General features: G+C 48.7%; 1 protein-coding gene across 2 annotated transcripts in view; it reads right to left on the bottom strand.

The window, feature by feature from the left end:
• The window catches only part of LOC116359728 (formin-2), a 122,416-nt gene that overhangs the window by 62,064 nt on the left and 39,691 nt on the right, over positions 1–20,661 (bottom strand). For both annotated transcript variants that reach the window (XM_031813097.1, XM_031813098.1), the window contains 2 exons: positions 17,147–17,291; positions 6,923–7,010 (listed from right to left, as the gene is read on the bottom strand). In XM_031813097.1, coding sequence (XP_031668957.1) covers positions 6,923–7,010; positions 17,147–17,291 — 233 coding nt within the window. The remainder of the gene's footprint in view (positions 1–6,922; positions 7,011–17,146; positions 17,292–20,661) is intronic.

The following is a 20,661-nucleotide window of genomic DNA, read 5'->3' as shown; positions in this document are numbered from 1 at the left end:
CTTGTTTTGATATAGCCAGCTAACTCGCTCTCAGTTGAGTTCAGACACCTGTGAGAGCAGGATCTTCTATACCTGGGCCCTGTTGTAATGGGTTCTCATTATTAACCCCTGGTAGATTTCTGACAGAGGGAAAGGACCATATCATTGTTTTCAGAGTGACTTCCCAGAGATCCATCTATATTAAAGTGCCAGACCTGGTGCCTCGCTGTTCTGAGACTGACTCAATGTGCAGTAAGATGTCTAACCACCACTAGAATATCTCTGTTCTGAGACTGACTCAACGTGCAGTAAGATGTCTAACCACCACTAGAATATCTCTGTTCTGCAGTAAGATGTCTAACCACCACTAGAATATCTCTGTTCTGCAGTAAGATGTCTAACCACCACTAGAATATCTCTGTTCTGAGAATGACTCAATGTGCAGTAAGATGTCTAACCACCACTAGAATATCTCTGTTCTGAGAATGACTCAATGTGCAGTGAGATGTCTAACCACCACTAGAATATCTCTGTTCTGCAGTAAGATGTCTAACCACCACTAGAATATCTCTGTTCTGCAGTAAGATGTCTAACCACCACTAGAATATCTCTGTTCTGCAGTAAGATGTCTAACCACCACTAGAATATCTCTGTACTGCAGTAAGATGTCTAACCACCACTAGAATATCTCTGTTCTGCAGTAAGATGTCTAACCACCACTAGAATATCTGTTCTGCAGTAAGATGTCTAACCACCACTAGAATATCTCTGTTCTGCAGTAAGATGTCTAACCACCACTAGAATATCTCTGTTTTTAAAATGCTGTATTTCACTTCGCATCAACTCAGAGAAAATTGAACGTTGAAGTAAACGTAGCTCTTTAAGGTAAAAACACTTTTCTGAGACACGGTTGGGTAGGGAGGGAATTGTTCTTGCTGGTTTAATTCCATCAAAACATTGAAATATTGGACTCATTAGGGACTTCTGTTGATTTGACGTTTACATTCCACCTCAAAACACACAGAACAAAAGAGACATTCATATTTCCATCTCTACAGAGTACAGAGAACGGAGACATTGAGACGCAGGCAGGACTCTCATTTTCATTGGTCAGTTTTCCTGAGAAAAGTACCCTTCTCAAAGGGAAAACAAAGATAATTCATGTAAATGACAGATCTTGTGTCTGGTTTCTTCTTTGGCTATATATAATTCATAATGTGGGAAGAGAGGCATTGATCAGCAGTTGATGTTGTTCATGGCAGACGAGAGAAGTTGGAAAAACTTTGGAGACGTTGTTCTTTTTAGGAATGTGGTGGAAACCAACAGCAACACTGTTCTGGAATCAGATCATGGACAGAGAATAGAAAGGGTCTCATTGATCTCACTTCCTGGTGGCCAACGTGATGATCACAGGAAGTGTGTGTGACAAGATGACACCATCAGACAGTTCGCCCTGTTTCTAACTCAAGGAAAAGGTAGATGTGTGTGTGTGTGTAGGGGGGGTGGGGGGTTATTTCCTGCAGTTTATAACGCTGTAGCATGTAGGAGCCATCACCACATCAGTTTATAATGCTGTAGGAGCCATCACCACATCAGTTTATAATGCTGTCGGAGCCATCACATCAGTTTATAATGCTGTAGGAGCCATCACCACATCAGTTTATAATGCTGTAGTAGCCATCACCACATCAGTTTATAACGCTGTAGGAGCCATCACCACATCAGATTATAATGCTGTAGCATGTAGGAGCCATCACCACATCAGTTTATAAAGCTGTAGGAGCCATCACCACATCAGTTTATAATGCTGTAGGAGCCATCACCACATCAGATAATGCTGTAGCATGAAGGAGCCATCACCACATTAGTTTATAACGCTGTAGCATGTAGGAGCCATCACCACATCAGTTTATAATGCTGTAGGAGCCATCACCACATCAGTTTATAATGCTGTAGGAGCCATCACCACATTAGTTTATAACGCTGTAGCATGTAGGAGCCATCACCACATCAGTTTATAATGCTGTAGGAGCCATCACCACATCAGTTTATAATGCTGTAGGAGCCATCACCACATCAGTTTATAATGCTGAAGCATGTAGGAGCCATCACCACATCAGTTTATAATGCTGTAGGAGCCATCACCACATCAGTTTATAACGCTGTAGGAGCCATCACCACATCAGTTTATAACGCTGTAGCATGTAGGAGCCATCACCACATCAGTTTATAATGCTGTAGCATGTAGGAGCCATCACCACATCAGATTATAACGCTGTAGGAGCCATCACCACATCAGTTTATAATGCTGTAGGAGCCATCACCACATCAGTTTATAATGCTGTAGGAGCCATCACCACATCAGATTATAATGCTGTAGCATGTAGGAGCCATCACCACATCAGTTTATAATGCTGTAGGAGCCATCACATCAGTTTATAACGCTGTAGCATGTAGGAGCCATCACCACATCAGTTTATAACGCTGTAGCATGTAGGAGCCATCAACACATCAGATTATAATGCTATAGGAGCCATCACCACATCAGATTATAATGCTGTCGGAGCCATCACCGCATCAGTTTATAATGCTGTAGGAGCCATCACCACATCAGTTTATAATGCTGTAGGAGCCATCACCACATCAGATTATAATGCTGTAGGAGCCATCACCACATCAGATTATAATGCTGTAGCATGTAGGAGCCATCACCACATCAGTTTATAATGCTGTAGGAGCCATCACCACATCAGTTTATAACGCTGTAGGAGCCATCACCACATCAGTTTATAATGCTGTAGGAGCCATCACCACATCAGTTTATAATGCTGTAGGAGCCATCACCACATCAGTTTATAATGCTGTAGCATGTAGGAGCCATCACCACATCAGTTTATAAAGCTGTAGGAGCCATCACCACATCAGTTTATAATGCTGTCGGAGCCATCACCGCATCAGTTTATAATGCTGTAGGAGCCATCACCACATCAGTTTATAATGCTGTAGGAGCCATCACCACATCAGATTATAATGCTGTAGGAGCCATCACCACATCAGATTATAATGCTGTAGCATGTAGGAGCCATCACCACATCAGTTTATAAAGCTGTAGGAGCCATCACCACATCAGTTTATAATGCTGTAGGAGCCATCACCACATCAGTTTATAATGCTGTAGCATGTAGGAGCCATCACCGGGGGTGTGTCCGGGGTGTGTCAGGAGCCATGTCCGGGGGTGTCCTCGGATGGGGCCACAGTGTCTCCTGACCCCTCCTGTCTCAGCCTCCAGTATTTATGCTGCAGTAGTTTATGTGTCGGGGGGCTGGGGTCAGTTTGTTATATCTGGAGTACTTCTCCTGTCCTATTCGGTGTCCTGTGTGAATCTAAGTGTGCGTTCTCTAATTCTCTCCTTCTCTCTTTCTCTCTTTCTTTCTCTCTCTCGGAGGACCTGAGCCCTAGGACCATGCCCCAGGACTACCTGACATGATGACTCCTTGCTGTCCCCAGTCCACCTGGCCATGCTGCTGTTCCAGTTTCAACTGACCTGAGCCCTAGGACCATGCCCCAGGACTACCTGACATGATGACTCCTTGCTGTCCCCAGTCTACCTGGCCATGCTGCTGCTCCAGTTTCGACTTCCACCTGACTGTGCTGCTGCTCTAGTTTCAACTGTTCTGCCTTATTATTATTCGACCATGCTGGTCATTTATGAACATTGAACATCTTGACCATGTTCTGTTATAATCTCCACCCGGCACAGCCAGAAGAGGACTGGCCACCCCACATAGCCTGGTTCCTCTCTAGGTTTCTTCCTAGGTATTGGCCTTTCTAGGGAGTTTTTCCTAGCCACCGTGCTTCTACACCTGCATTGCTTGCTGTTTGGGGTTTTAGGCTGGGTTTCTGTACAGCACTTTGAGATATCAGCTGATGTACGAAGGGCTATATAAATAAATTTGATTTGATTTGATTTGATCACCACATCAGTTTATAATGCTGTAGGAGCCATCACCACATCAGTTTATAATGCTGTAGGAGCCATCACCACATTATTTTATAATGCTGTAGCATGAAGGAGCCATCACCACATTAGTTTATAATGCTGTAGCATGTAGGAGCCATCACCACATTAGTTTATAACGCTGTAGCATGAAGGAGCCATCACCACATTAGTTTATAACGCTGTAGCATGAAGGAGCCATCACCACATTAGTTTATAACGCTGTAGCATGAAGGAGCCATCACCACATTAGTTTATAACGCTGTAGCATGAAGGAGCCATCACCACATTAGTTTATAACGCTGTAGCATGAAGGAGCCATCACCAAATTAGTTTATAACGCTGTAGCATGAAGGAGCCATCACCACATTAGTTTATAACGCTGTAGCATGTAGGAGCCATCACCACATTAGTTTATAACGCTGTAGCATGAAGGAGCCATCACCACATCAGTTTATAATGCTGTAGGAGCCATCACCACATCAGTTTATAACGCTGTAGGAGCCATCACCACATCAGTTTATAATGCTGTAGGAGCCATCACCACATCAGTTTATAACGCTGTAGCATGTAGGAGCCATCACCACATCAGTTTATAAAGCTGTAGGAGCCATCACCACATCAGTTTATAACGCTGTAGGAGCCATCACCACATCAGTTTATAATGCTGTAGGAGCCATCACCACATCAGTTTATAACGCTGTAGCATGTAGGAGCCATCACCACATCAGTTTATAAAGCTGTAGGAGCCATCACCACATCAGTTTATAACGCTGTAGGAGCCATCACCACATCAGTTTATAAAGCTGTAGGAGCCATCACCACATCAGTTTATAATGCTGTAGGAGCCATCACCACATCAGTTTATAATGCTGTAGCATGTAGGAGCCATCACCACATCAGTTTATAACGCTGTAGCATGTAGGAGCCATCACCACATCAGTTTATAATGCTGTAGGAGCCATCACCACATCAGTTTATAATGCTGTAGCATGTAGGAGCCATCACCACATCAGTTTATAACGCTGTAGCATGAAGGAGCCATCACCACATCAGTTTATAACGCTGTAGGAGCCATCACCACATCAGTTTATAATGCTGTAGCATGTAGGAGCCATCACCACATCAGTTTATAACGCTGTAGCATGAAGGAGCCATCACCACATCAGTTTATAACGCTGTAGGAGCCATCACCACATCAGTTTATAATGCTGTAGCATGTAGGAGCCATCACCACATCAGTTTATAACGCTGTAGGAGCCATCACCACATCAGTTTATAATGCTGTAGGAGCCATCACCACATCAGTTTATAAAGCTGTAGGAGCCATCACCACATCAGTTTATAATGCTGTAGGAGCCATCACCACATCAGTTTATAACGCTGTAGCATGTAGGAGCCATCACCACATCAGTTTATAACGCTGTAGCATGTAGGAGCCATCACCACATCACGAGACAACAGAGCACGAGGACAGAAAGGAAATGAGGTCACTGCTTCCAGAAAGCAAAACACGTCCTCTTCTAAACAATGACAGCAACAGAAACAACCAACAACTCAACGGTCAGTAAACAACCAACAACTCAACGGTCAGTAAACAACCAACAACTCAACGGTCAGTAAACAACCAGCAACTCAACGGTCAGGAAACAAGACAACTCTCTCGTTGACGCAAGAAAAGAGCATTATGAAAACTGAAGGAAATGCCTTTTTATTGTACAAAAATATCAGTAGATCGATTCACTCACTGTCCTCTCCCTCTAAATATTACAGTGTGCCTAGGGGGTCGTATTCCACCCAAGGTCAGTGTGTAGAACAAGGTGACAGTACATGGCCCAAACTGCTACTGGTCAGCAGGGGGTCTGACAGTCAGGTCTACAGACTGCTACTGGTCAGTAGAGGGTCTGACAGTCAGGTCTACAGACTGCTACTGGTCAGTAGAGGGTCTGACAGTCAGGTCTACAGTACAGATTGCTACTGGTCAGCAGGGGGTCTGACAGTCAGGTCTACAGTACAGACTGCTACTGGTCAGTAGATGGTGAGGCTGAAATAGCTGAAACCACCAACTTGAAGGCCCGTCCACATACTTTCAACCTTGTTGTGTATCTCCATGTCATATACAGTAGAGTGTAGTAATGATATAGTTATGGGGGTCAGTATAGTGTTGTAATGATATAGTTATGGGGGTCAGTATAGTGTTGTAATGATATAGTTATGGGGGTCAGTATAGTGTTGTAATGATATAGTTATGGGGGTCAGTATAGTGTTGTAATGATATAGTTATGGGGGTCAGTATAGTGTTGTAATGATATAGTTATGGGGGTCAGTATAGTGTTGTAATGATATAGTTATGGGGGTCAGTATAGTGTTGTAATGATATAGTTATGGAGGTCAGTATAGTGTTGTAATGATATAGTTATGGGGGTCAGTATAGTGTTGTAATGATATAGTTATGGGGGTCAGTATAGTGTTGTAATGATATAGTTATGGGGGTCAGTATAGTGTTGTAATGATATAGTTATGGGGGTCAGTATAGTGTTGTAATGATATAGTTATGGGGTCAGTATAGTGTTGTAATGATATAGTTGTGGGGGTCAGTATAGTGTTGTAATGATATAGTTATGGGGGTCAGTATAGTGTTGTAATGATATAGTTATGGGGGTCAGTATAGTGTAGTAATGATATAGTTATGGGGGTCAGTATAGTGTTGTAATGATATAGTTATGGGGGTCAGTATAGTGTTGTAATGATATAGTTATGGGGGTCAGTATAGTGTTGTAATGATATAGTCATGGGGGTCAGTATAGTGTTGTAATGATATAGTTATGGGGGTCAGTATAGTGTTGTAATGATATAGTTATGGGGGTCAGTATAGTGTTGTAATGATATAGTTATGGGGGTCAGTATAGTGTTGTAATGATATAGTTATGGGGGTCAGTATCTCACCATGCTGGATGTCCTTCATGTCCAGATGCAGACTGGACATCAGAATCCCCACCGCCTGAGAACGCTTGTTGTTCAGCAATTTGACCACCTGCAGAGAGAGAGAAACATCAACACATGATAAACTCGGAGAGGAGAGGAGAAACATCAACACATGATAACTCAGAGAGAGAAGGAGAGAGAGGAGAGAGAGAGAGAAGGAGAGAGGAGAAACATCAACACATGATAAACTCAGAGAGAGAAGGAGAGAGAGGAGAGGAGAGAGAGGAGAGAGAGAAGGAGAGAGAAGAGAAGAGGAGAGTGAAGACGAGAGAGAAGAGGAGAGAGAAGAGGAGAGCGGAGAAACATCAACACATGATAAACTCAGAGAGAGAAGGAGAGAGAGGAGAGGAGAGAGAGGAGAGAGAGAGGAGAGAGAGAGGAGAGAGAGAGGAGAGAGAGAGGGGACAAAAGACCAGCTCAAGCTGCATAAATCATGAGAAAACAAAAAGATAATTACTTGACACATTGGAAAGAATTAACAAAAAAACAGAGCAAACTAGAATGCTACTTGGCCCTATACAGAGAGTACACAGGCAGAATACCTGACCACTGTGACTGACCCAAAATTAAGGAAAGCTTTGACTATGTACAGACTCAGTGAGCATAGCCTTGCTATTGAGAAAGGCCACCGTAGGCAGACATGGCTCTCAAGAGAAGACAGGCTACGTGGACACTGCCCACAAAATGAGGTGGAAACTGAGCTGCACTTCCTAACCTCCTGCCCAATGTATGACCATATTAGAGACGCATATTTCCCTCAGAAATAATTCGAAAACAAATCCAATTTTGATAAACTCTCATATCTATTGGGTGAAATACCAGTGTGAAATCACAGCAGCAAGATGTGTGACCTGTTGCCACGAGAAAAGGGCAACCAGTGAAGAACAAACACCATTGTAAATACAACCCATATTTATGCTTATTTATTTTCCCTTTTGCACGTCAACTATTTGCACATCATTTCAACACCATATATACACACACACACACGACATTTGAAATGTATATTTTGGAACTTTGTGAGTATTGTTTATGATCTATTTCACAATATTAACATACGTTTCCCATGACAATAAAGCCTGTACAGACTCTCATCCAAGGCCACGGTTTTCCTATTGACCTTTACCGGCCAGAACAGTTTCCTGACGGGAACAAAGTGACACCCCCAGCTAACATTCAGGATAGGATGAACTTCCTGTGTACTTCATTGTCAGAGTAGGTGTTGCTCATTCCATCCCTTCTGCTTCAACCTGGCATCATATCAAACGTCTGCTCTGTGACGTACCATATTCTTTCTATAATCAGAAACATGACATTTCCTCTGTTTCCTCCTCAACAGCGCCCCGGGACAGTGTTGGCAGGCAATTAAGGAATGGAGAAAATAGTAAAGAAAAACAGTCTGTATATGATTATAAACGACTGGCGTCCATTTCCACATCAGCAGCTGTAGCACAATGACCGACTCCGTTCTCTGATTAAATAATTACCCTGTAGGAGGCTGAGAGACAGACCAGACGTTCTGCTGGGAGAGGGGACCTGACCTCACAGGCCAGGTCTACTAGGAGAGAGAGAGGGAGAGGAACCCACAGTGACCTGTAGGAGGTTGAGAGACAGACCAGACGTTCTGCTGGGAGAGGGGACCTGACCTCACAGGCCAGGTCTACTAGGAGAGAGAGAGAGAGGAACCCACGGTGACCTCACACAGGCCAGGTCTACTAGGAGAGAGAGAGGGAGAGGGGAACCCACGGTGACCTCACACAGGCCAGGTCTACTCGGAGAGAGAGAGAGGAACCCACGGTGACCTCACACAGGCCAGGTCTACTCGGAGAGAGAGAGAGGAACCCACGGTGACCTCACACAGGCCAGGTCTACTAGGAGAGAGAGAGGGAGAGGGGAACCCACGGTGACCTCACACAGGCCAGGTCTACTCGGAGAGAGAGAGAGGAACCCACGGTGACCTCACACAGGCCAGGTCTACTCGGAGAGAGAGAGAGAGGGGAACCCACGGTGACCTCACACAGGCCAGGTCTACTAGGAGAGAGAGAGGGGAACCCACGGTGACCTCACACAGGCCAGGTCTACTAGGAGAGAGAGAGGGGAACCCACGGTGACCTCACACAGGCCAGGTCTACTAGGAGAGAGAGAGAGGGGAACCCACGGTGACCTCACACAGGCCAGGTCTACTAGGAGAGAGAGAAGGGAACCCACGGTGACCTCACTACAAGACTGCAGCAGTGTGTCTTAAAGCCAATTTATGCTTGATCCGAAAATGTGCAGAGCCCAGAGACTGGAACAATGTGTGTTTACTGTGTAGAGCCCAGAACAGTGTGTGTTTACTGTGCAGAGCCCAGAACAGTGTGTGTTTACTGTGCAGAGCCCAGAGACTGGAACAGTGTGTGTTTACTGTGCAGAGCCCAGAGACTGGAACAGTGTGTGTTTACTGTGCAGAGCCCAGAGACTGGAACAGTGTGTGTTTACTGTGCAGAGCCCAGAGACTGGAACAGTGTGTGTTTACTGTGCAGAGCCCAGAGACTGGAACAGTGTGTGTTTACTGCGCAGAGCCCAGAGACTGGAACAGTGTGTGTTTACTGCCCAGAGCCCAGAGACTGGAACAGTGTGTGTTTACTGCCCAGAGCCCAGAGACTGGAACAGTGTGTGTTTACTGCCCAGAGCCCAGAGACTGGAACAGTGTGTGTTTACTGCCCAGAGCCCAGAGACTGGAACAGTGTGACTTTACTGTGTAGAGCCCAGAGACTGGAACAGTGTGTGTTTACTGTGCAGAGCCCAGAGACTGGAACAGTGTGTGTTTACTGTGTAGAGCCCAGAGACTGGAACAGTGTGTGTTTACTGTGTAGAGTCCAGAGACTGGAACAGTGTGTGTTTACTGTGTAGAGCCCAGAGACTGGAACAGTGTGTGTTTACTGTGTCGAGCCCAGAAACTGGAACAGTGTGTGTTTCCCCCGAAGACGAAGAATGTTTAAAACATTGTTTTTAGTTTGTGTTGTCTGATTTAGATCAGAAACTCAAGACAATGGACAGTGTTCCACTGTGATTCAGCACCACATCGGTCTGCCTGGTATCCTGCGTCAGCGGCTGGAAACATTCTCCATCTAACAGAAGTCGATTACGTACAGACATAAACGTTCCCCTTCAGAGAGTCAACAGATGACCCGTGACTACGTCACCTTCTCTCGCTCTACCCCCCTCCCCTCAGGTTGATCGGTGTGTCGGCGTTTCACCAGGACCAAAACAACCAAGATCTATCCAAATAAACCGACTCCGTAACAACGGCAGTTCTGCTCTACAAGGTTATGGAGGAAATGGAAATGAGCCTCACCTGGATGGGAGGACGTGGGAGGAGATGGGAAATGAGCCTCACCTGGATGGGAGGACGTGGGAGGAAATGGGAAATGAGCCTCACCTGGATGGGAGGACGTGGGAGGAAATGGGAAATGAGCCTCACCTGGATGGGAGGACGTGGGAGGAAATGGGAAATGAGCCTGACCTGGATGGGAGGAAGTGGGAGGAAATGGGAAAGAAATTAGCCTCACCTGGATGGGAGGACGTGGGAGGAAATGGGAAAGAAATTCGCCTGACCTGGATGGGAGGACATGGGAGGAAATGGGAAAGAAATTCGCCTGACCTGGATGGGAGGACGTGGGTAATGTTAGAGCTCTGGGACCGGATCGATAAAACGTCTGAGTAAGAGAGCTGATGTAGGATCAGTGCCTTGTAGATCGCAGTGTGTACTTGGTCAGGGGAGAACCTGATCCTAGAACAACACTTACTCTGATGCTTCAAAGAAGAAAGAAAATGGCACCTGGTCTGACGTCTGTGACCATTATAGTCTGTCAAATGTGAATTGGGGGACACACAGTAAACAGAAGTGGACTGTCTCTTTAAATTCCACACAGCCAGTTAGGAGCTAGAGAGGTGCTGACATCATCAGTCATGACATCAGACTGGGGTTAAACCAATGGAAGGAGGAAACAAAGGGGCTTCATCTCAGATCATTGATGAGGTAGAACCATATTGTTACCACAGTGTATGGACCAATACCTACTCTGATGAGGGGGAGGGGCTTCATCTCAGATCATTGATGAGGTAGAACCATATTGTTACCACAGTGTATGAAACTATACCTACTCTGATAAGGAGGGGGAGGGGCTTCATCTCAGATCATTGATGAGGTAGAACCATATTGTTACCACAGTGTATGGACCTATACCTACTCTGATAAGGAGGGGGAGGGGCTTCATCTCAGATCATTGATGAGGTAGAACCATATTGTTACCACAGTGTATGGACCTATACCTACTCTGATAAGGAGGGGGAGGGGCTTCATCTCAGATCATTGATGAGGTAGAACCATATTGTTACCACAGTGTATGGACCTATACCTACTCTGATAAGGGGGGGGAGGGGGGTGATTTGGTGAATGAAACCGCTGGAAACAAAATGAATGGATTGATTAAATTATCTTAAAACCTTTACCATGATATGTCCCTAAAATAAATTACAGCATATTTAGTCAATTCATTTAAAGTCAATATTATCAGGCTTTTCAGTAAAACCAAATTGTAGTGGCATTACATATAAAACAGTCTGTGTACTGCTGTTTTCTCTCTGAGCCAACTGGCCTATGACATCAGCGCAGGCATTTCACATCTATTACATTAACATGTAGCCCCTCATTTAATCCTCATCAGCGCAGGTATTTCACACCTATTACATTAACATGTAGCCCCTCATTTAATCCTCATCAGCGCAGGTATTTCACACCTATTACATTAACATGTAGCCCCTCATTTAATCCTCATCAGCGCAGGTATTTCACACCTATTACATTAACATGTAGCCCCTCATTTAATCCTCATCAGCGCAGGTATTTCACACCTATTACATTAACATGTAGCCCCTCATTTAATCCTCATCAGCGCAGGTATTTCACACCTATTACATTAACATGTAGCCCTCATTTAATCCTCATCAGCGCAGGCATTTCACACCTATTACATTAACATGTAGCCCCTCATTTAATCCTCATCAGCGCAGGTATTTCACACCTATTACATTAACATGTAGCCCCTCATTAATCCTCAGCCTTTTTCCTCTTAATGTAAAATCAGGTTCCTTAAAACAGGTCTTCAAATCTGACTAAAACTGCAAAACAATGAGATAAATCCCAACGGAAACACTTCCTATAGCTGGCACGCCGACCGGCACGCCGACCGGCACGCCGACCGGCACGCCGACCGGGAGTACAAACTAAAGAAAACATGTTAATTAAAATGAAATGGTTTCCTCGGTAACCTCCGGCAGCTAGCAGGGGATAAAGGATAGCATTTACTCCAATCAGCATCTAAGGAAACGTTTGTAAACACGGACCGTGAACTGCAATCATTCTCTATGGGACTGGGACGACTTCAAAGTTAAAGATTCTTTACCAGAGTATTTGAGGTCAAATCGCTGAAACAACATAAAAATTCCCAAAACACTTTATTTGGTAATTCAAATAGCCTCCAGATTTAGGTCAAACCACAAGACAACTTTAGGAGAAAAGTGACGGGACTCCACGGGCCGGGACCGGGAACCCTCAGACTCCACGGGCCGGGACCGGGAACCCTCAGACTCCACGGGCCGGGACCGGGAACCTCAGAGCCACACTATACAGGCCAGGACTGCTCAGATCAGCTACAGACTGGTGTGTGTGTGTGTGTCTCCATGTGGGCTTCACTGTAGCTGTAGTGTTGTTCTTTATTGATGACAGAGCCTCGTTCTGCTACTCCAGTCAAAACAACAAGCTCTGCGGAGCTCAGATCAAATCACATCATCTGAACATGGTTTAGATGGTTAGACTGGGCTACATGGTCTGCCTCCACAATGGCACCCTGTCCCTTACATTGGGCCCTGATCAAAAGGACTGATCCTGAGACCGAGCCGCAGAGCCAGGACTGATCCTGAGACCGAGCCGCAGAGCCAGGACTGATCCTGAGACCGAGCCGCAGAGCCAGGACTGATCCTGAGACCGAGCCGCAGAGCCAGGACTGATCCTCAGACCGAGCCGCAGAGCCAGGACTGATCCTCAGACCGAGCCGCAGAGCCAGGACTGATCCTCAGACCGAGCCGCAGAGCCAGGACTGATCCTGAGACCGAGCCGCAGAGCCAGGACTGATCCTCAGACCGAGCCGCAGAGCCAGGACTGATCGTGATTTCCTCTTCAGGAGGACAGTCAGTAATTCTGCACAAATGTTTAATAGTGGAGAACTGAGCCTAAAGCGACAGGGACCTTTAATCACATCCATTCCCAGGTCAGTAGAACCCCCCCCCCAGACAGTTCCCAGTTCAGTAGAAACTTCCCCAGACAGTTCCCAGTTCAGTAGAAACTTCCCCAGACAGTTCCCAGGTCAGTAGAAACTTCCCCAGACAGTTCCCAGTTCAGTAGAAGCCCCCCCCCAGACAGTTCCCAGGTCAGTAGAAGCCCCCCCCCAGACAGTTCCCAGGTCAGTAGAAACTTCCCCAGACAGTTCCCAGTTCAGTAGAACCCCCCCCCCCAGACAGTTCCCAGGTCAGTAGAACCCCCCCCCAGACAGTTCCCAGGTCAGTAGAAACCCCCCCAGACAGTTCCCAGGTCAGTAGAAATCCCCCAGACAGTTCCAGGTCAGTAGAAACCCCCCAGACAGTTCCCAGGTCAGTAGAAACCCCCCCCAGACAGTTCCCAGGTCAGTAGAAACCCCCCCAGACAGTTCCCAGGTCAGTAGAAACCCCCCCCCAGACAGTTCCCAGGTCAGTAGAAACCCCCCCCAGACAGTTCCCAGGTCAGTAGAATCCCCCCAGACAGTTCCCAGGTCAGTAGAAACCCCCCCAGACAGTTCCCAGGTCAGTAGAAACCCCCCCAGAGACAGTTCCAGGTCAGTAGAAACCCCCCCAGACAGTTCCCAGGTCAGTAAACCCCCCCCAGACAGTTCTCAGGTCAGTAGAAACCCCCCCCCAGACAGTTCCCAGGTCAGTAGAAACCCCCCCAGACAGTTCCCAGTTCAGTAGAACCCCCCCCAGACAGTTCCCAGTTCAGTAGAACCCCCAAAAGACAGTTCCCAGGTCAGTAGAAACTTCCCCAGACAGTTCCCAGTTCAGTAGAACCCCCCCCCCCAGACAGTTCCCAGGTCAGTAGAAACTTCCCCAGACAGTTCCCAGTTCAGTAGAACCCCCCCCCCCAGACAGTTCCCAGGTCAGTAGAAACCCCCCCAGACAGATCCCAGGTCAGTAGAAACCCCCCAGACAGTTCCCAGGTCAGTAGAAACCCCCCCAGACAGTTCCCAGGTCAGTAGAACCCCCCCCCAGACAGTTCCCAGTTCAGTAGAACCCCCCCCCCCCCAGACAGTTCCCAGTTCAGTAGAAACTTCCCCAGACAGTTCCCAGGTCAGTAGAACCCCCCCAGACAGTTCCCAGTTCAGTAGAACCCCCCAAAGACAGTTCCCAGGTCAGTAGAAACTTCCCCAGACAGTTCCCAGTTCAGTAGAACCCCCCCCAGACAGTTCCCAGGTCAGTAGAAACTTCCCCAGACAGTTCCCAGTTCAGTAGAAACCCCCCAGACAGTTCCCAGGTCAGTAGAAACCCCCCCAGACAGTTCCCAGGTCAGTAGAACCCCCCCCCCAGACAGTTCCCAGGTCAGTAGAACCCCCCCCCCAGACAGTTCCCAGTTCAGTAGAACCCCCCCCCCCCCCAGACAGTTCCCAGTTCAGTAGTACCCCCCCCCCCAGACAGTTCCCAGTTCAGTAGAACCCCCCCCCCCAGACAGTTCCCAGTTCAGTAGTACCCCCCCCCCCCCCCAGACAGTTCCCAGTTCAGTAGTACCCCCCCCCCCCAGACAGTTCCCAGTTCAGTAGTACCCCCCCCCCCCAGACAGTTCCCAGTTCAGTAGTACCCCCCCCCCCAGACAGTTCCCAGTTCAGTAGAACCCCCCCCCCCCCCCCCCCCCCCCCCCAGACAGTTCCCAGGTCAGTAGAACCCCCCCCCAAGACAGTTCCCAGGTCAGTAGAAACCCCCCCAGACAGTTCCCAGGTCAGTAGAAACCCCCCCCAGACAGTTCCCAGGTCACTAGAACCCCCCCCCAGACAGTTCCCAGGTCAGTAGAACCCCCCCCCCCCAGACAGTTCCCAGTCAGTAGAAACCCCCCCAGACAGTTCCCAGGTCAGTAGAACCCCCCCCCCCCCCCCCCCCCCCCCCCCCAGTTCCCAGGTCAGTAGAACCCCCCCCCCCCCCCCAGACAGTTCCCAGGTCAGTAGAACCCCCCCCCCCCCCCCCAGACAGTTCCCAGGTCAGTAGAAACCCCCCCCCCAGACAGTTCCCAGGTCAGTAGAAACCCCCCCAGACAGTTCCCAGGTCAGTAGAAACCCCCCCAGACAGTTCCCAGGTCAGTAGAAAACCCCCCAGACAGTTCCCAGGTCAGTAGAAATCCCCCCAGACAGTTCCCAGGTCAGTAGAAACCCCCCCAGACAGTTCCCAGGTCAGTAGAAACCCCCCCAGACAGTTAACAGGTCAGTAGAAACCCCCCCAGACAATTCCCAGGTCAGTAGAAACCCCCCCCAGACAGTTCCCAGGTCAGTAGAATCCCCCCCAGACAGTTCCCAGGTCAGTAGAACCCCCCCCCAGACAGTTCCCAGGTCAGTAGAAACCCCCCCAGACAGTTCCCAGGTCAGTAGAAACCCCCCCAGACAGTTCCCAGGTCAGTAGAACCCCCCCCCAGACAGTTCTCAGGTCAGTAGAAACCCCCCCAGACAGTTCCCAGGTCAGTAGAACCCCCCCCAGACAGTTCCCAGTTCAGTAGAACCCCCCAAAGACAGTTCCCAGGTCAGTAGAAACTTCCCCAGACAGTTCCCAGTTCAGTAGAACCCCCCCCCCCCAGACAGTTCCCAGGTCAGTAGAAACTTCCCCAGACAGTTCCCAGTTCAGTAGAAACCCCCCCAGACAGTTCCCAGGTCAGTAGAACCCCCCCCCCCCAGACAGTTCCCAGTTCAGTAGAACCCCCCCCCCCCCCCCCCCAGACAGTTCCCAGTTCAGTAGTACCCCCCCCCCCCCCCAGACAGTTCCCAGTTCAGTAGAAACCCCCCCCCCCCCAGACAGTTCCCAGGTCAGTAGAACCCCCCCCAAGACAGTTCCCAGGTCAGTAGAAATCCCCCCAGACAGTTCCCAGGTCAGTAGAACCCCCCCCAAGACAGTTCCCAGGTCAGTAGAAATCCCCCCAGACAGTTCCCAGGTCAGAAGAAACCCCCCCCAGACAGTTCCCAGGTCAGAAGAAACCCCCCCCAGACAGTTCCCAGGTCAGTAGAAACCCCCCCAGACAGTTCCCAGGTCAGTAGAAACCCCCCCAGACAGTTCCCAGGTCAGTAGAACCCCCCCCAGACAGTTCCCAGGTCAGTAGAAACCCCCCCCAGACAGTTCCCAGGTCAGTAGAAACCCCCCCAGACAGTTCCCAGGTCAGTAGAAACCCCCCCAGACAGTTCCCAGGTCAGTAGAAACCCCCCCAGACAGTTCCCAGGTCAGTAGAAACCCCCCCAGACAGTTCCCAGGTCAGTAGAAACCCCCCCAGACAGTTCCCAGTTCAGTAGAAACCCCCCCCCCCCCAGACAGTTCCCAGGTCAGTAGAAACCCCCCCCAGACAGTTCCCAGGTCAGTAGAAACCCCCCCCAGACAGTTCCCAGGTCAGTAGAAACCCCCCCCAGACAGTTCCCAGGTCAGTAGAAACCCCCCCCAGACAGTTCCCAGGTCAGTAGAAACCCCCCCAGACAGTTTCCAGTTCAGTAGAAACCATTCAAGACAGTTCCCAGGTCAGTAGAAACCCCCCAGACAGTTCCCAGGTCAGTAGAAAACCCAGAACCCAGAATATTCCCAGTTCAGTAGAAACCCCCAGAACCCAGACAGTTCAACTGAAGGAGAACAACAGAACAGCTGGAAGGAAGGATGAAATGGAGGAGAACTACATAAACATGAGGGTGATAGGACAATTAGACAGGGGGCACTGGGACAGGACAGGAGGACAGGGGGCACTGGGACAGGACAGGAGGACAGGGGGCACTGGGACAGGATAGGAGGACAGGGAACACTGGGACAGGACAGGAGGATAGGACAGAGGGCACTGGGACCTGACAGGGGTAAAATAGGACAGGGGAGGTTATCTGAACTCACCTGTTTGGCTTTAGACTTGGTGATGGTATCTGACAGGGGTTTCTTCTTCTCCTTCACAGCAGTCTTGGAGAACAGCTCTACGAACTCCTCAAAGTTCACATCAGGCTCCTGTATCTTGTCCCAGACCAGCGACGTGCTCACCTCTCTAGGATGAGGGAAGAGTTAGTGAGGTTGTGACTGTTGGATCTTTACCTAAAGATCCCAGAAATGTTCCAGATGCACAAAAACCTTATTTCACTCAAATGATTTGCACATATTAGTTGACATCCCTGTTAAGTCAGAATTTGTCCTTTATCAAGGTAATCCATCCACCTGACAGGTGTGGCATATCAAGAAGCTGATTAAAACAGCATGATCATTACACAGGTGCACCTCGTGCTGGGGACAATGCAAAGGCCACTCTAAAATATGTGCAGTTTTGTCACAACACAATGCAACAAATGTCTCGCTTTGAAGATTTGTGCAATTGGTATGCTGACTGCAGCAATGTCCACCAGAGTCGTTGCCAGAGAATTTGTTCTCAACCAACTTGGGAGGCCTATGCCTTCCCAGGCCCCCGCCTGTGCCCCCAGCCAATCAGGTGAAATTCATATATTACGGCCTATTTTTTTTATTTAAATTGACCAATTTCCTTATATGAAACTAACTCAGTAAAATCTTTGAAATATTTATGCTTACATTGCTGTTCAGTAAACATATGAGCCCCAGTACTACACCTTGAGTGAGAAATATCACCTCTTATTTTTTTGTCCATCTCTCAATCGGTATTGTGAGAGCAAATCAATCAATTTCCGTTAAAACAATTGACTAAGTATCCATTCGACCATCAACCGATGTCAGTAATAAGTATCCATTCTACCATCAAACGATGTCAGTACTAAGTATCCATTCTACCATCAACCGATGTCAGTACTAAGTATCCATTCTACCATCAATCCATGTCAGTACTAAGTAATCAATCTACCATCAATCGATACCTCTAAAGCTCTTCTCTAGCCAATCAGAGAGGAAACAGACCTCCAAAGCTCTTCTCCAGCCAATCAGAGGATGTAGACCTCCAAAGCTCTCTCCAGCCAATCAGAGAGGATGCAGACCTCCAAAGCTCTTCTCCAGCCAATCAGAGAGGAAACATACCTCCAAAGCTCTTCTCCAGCCAATCAGAGAGGAAACAGACCTCCAAAGATCTTCTCCAGCCAATCAGAGAGGAAACAGACCTCCAAAGCTCTTCTCCAGCCAATCAGAGGATGCAGTCTAGCCTGCGCAACACCCGTTATTCATTCAAACATCGGCTTCACGCTTCCAACACGTCTTTCTTTCATTTCACTGTGTTAATGGTGATTCTCAATATGCATTCTACCGTGCTCCACACGCTGATGCTCCGAGTTCTCTTGAGTACGTTCATATGAGGACGAGAGTGTGGAGAACACATAAAACCTTCAATTAGAGCAGCACTCCCCCTACTGTATTACCTCACGCACTCCACTCCAGATGTAAATTATTTGTGGGTATCTGGCTAGCCCGTTAGCCCTATCAACAGGAGCCGCTAGCCCGTTAGCCCTATCAACAGGAGCCGCTAGCCCGTTAGCCCTATCAACAGGAGCCGCTAGCCCGTTAGCCCTATCAACAGGAGCCGCTAGCCCGTTAGCCCTATAAACAGGAGCCGCTAGCCCGTTAGCCCTATAAACAGGAGCCGCTAGCCCGTTAGCGCTATCAACAGGAGCCGCTAGCCCTATCAACAGGAGCCGCTAGCCCTATCAACAGGAGCCGTTAGCCCTATCAACAGGAGCCGCTAGCCCGTTAGCCCTATCAACAGGAGCCGCTAGCCCGTTAGCCCTATCAACAGGAGCCGCTAGCCCGTTAGCCCTATCAACAGGAGCCGCTAGCCCGTTAGCCCTATCAACAGGAGCCGCTAGCCCGTTAGCCCTATCAACAGGAGCCGCTAGCCCGTTAGCCCTATCAACAGGAGCCGCTAGCCCGTTAGCCCTATCAACAGGAGCCGCTAGCCCGTTAGCCCTATCAACAGGAGCCGCTAGCCCGTTAGCCCTATCAACAGGAGCCGCTAGCCCGTTAGCCCTATCAACAGGAGCCGCTAGCCCGTTAGCCCTATCAACAGGAGCCGCTAGCCCGTTAGCCCTATCAACAGGAGCCGCTAGCCCGTTAGCCCTATCAACAGGAGCCGCTAGCCCGTTAGCCCTATCAACAGGAGCCGCTAGCCCGTTAGCCCTATCAACAGGAGCCGCTAGCCCGTTAGCCCTATCAACAGGAGCCGCTAGCCCGTTAGCCCTATCAACAGGAGCCGCTAGCCCGTTAGCCCTATCAACAGGAGCCGCTAGCCCGTTAGCCCTATCAACAGGAGCCGCTAGCCCGTTAGCCCTATCAACAGGAGCCGCTAGCCCGTTAGCCCTATCAACAGGAGCCGCTAGCCCGTTAGCCCTATCAACAGGAGCCGCTAGCCCGTTAGCCCTATCAACAGGAGCCGCTAGCCCGTTAGCCCTATCAACAGGAGCCGCTAGCCCGTTAGCCCTATCAACAGGAGCCGCTAGCCCGTTAGCCCTATCAACAGGAGCCGCTAGCCCGTTAGCCCTATCAACAGGAGCCGCTAGCCCGTTAGCCCTATCAACAGGAGCCGCTAGCCCGTTAGCCCTATCAACAGGAGCCGCTAGCCCGTTAGCCCTATCAACAGGAGCCGCTAGCCCGTTAGCCCTATCAACAGGAGCCGCTAGCCCGTTAGCCCTATCAACAGGAGCCGCTAGCCCGTTAGCCCTATCAACAGGAGCCGCTAGCCCGTTAGCCCTATCAACAGGAGCCGCTAGCCCGTTAGCCCTATCAACAGGAGCCGCTAGCCCGTTAGCCCTATCAACAGGAGCCGCTAGCCCGTTAGCCCTATCAACAGGAGCAGCTAGCCCGTTAGCCCTATCAACAGGAGCAGCTAGCCAGTTAGCCCTATCAACAGGAGCAGCTAGCCAGTTAGCCCTATCAACAGGAGCAGCTAGCCAGTTAGCCCTATCAACAGGAGCAGCTAGCCAGTTAGCCCTATCAACAGGAGCAGCTAGCCAGTTAGCCCTATCAACAGGAGCAGCTAGCCAGTTAGCCCTATCAACAGGAGCAGCTAGCCAGTTAGCCCTATCAACAGTAGTAGCTAGCTACATTTAGCCCTTTTGACTAACTATGGGCTTGCTATCTATGCACATTTATGCATTGTAGGCAGGTAAATATGCCTGATTAAAAGATTAAAATATTGAGACATGTACGGGCAACATTTCATTCTGAAGTTGGCGATTACTTTCTCGCGCTTTAGCTCAAATAATGTCCGCCATTGATTTCAAGAAACGTTACATCAAATCAAATCTATTTATATAGCCCTTCGTACATCAGCTGATATCTCAAAGTGCTGTACAGAAACCCAGCCTAAAACCCCAAACAGCAAGCGATGCAGGTGTAGATCACCACTCCTACTGAGACTCTTTGTGACCTGATCCTAGATCACCACTCCTACTGAGACTATGACCTGATCC

The sequence above is a fragment of the Oncorhynchus kisutch genome, unplaced genomic scaffold (assembly GCF_002021735.2).
Source record: "Oncorhynchus kisutch isolate 150728-3 unplaced genomic scaffold, Okis_V2 Okis04b-Okis11a_hom, whole genome shotgun sequence".
NCBI classification, from domain to species: Eukaryota; Metazoa; Chordata; class Actinopteri; order Salmoniformes; family Salmonidae; genus Oncorhynchus; species Oncorhynchus kisutch.
This window is presented reverse-complemented; position numbering and strand designations above follow the sequence as displayed.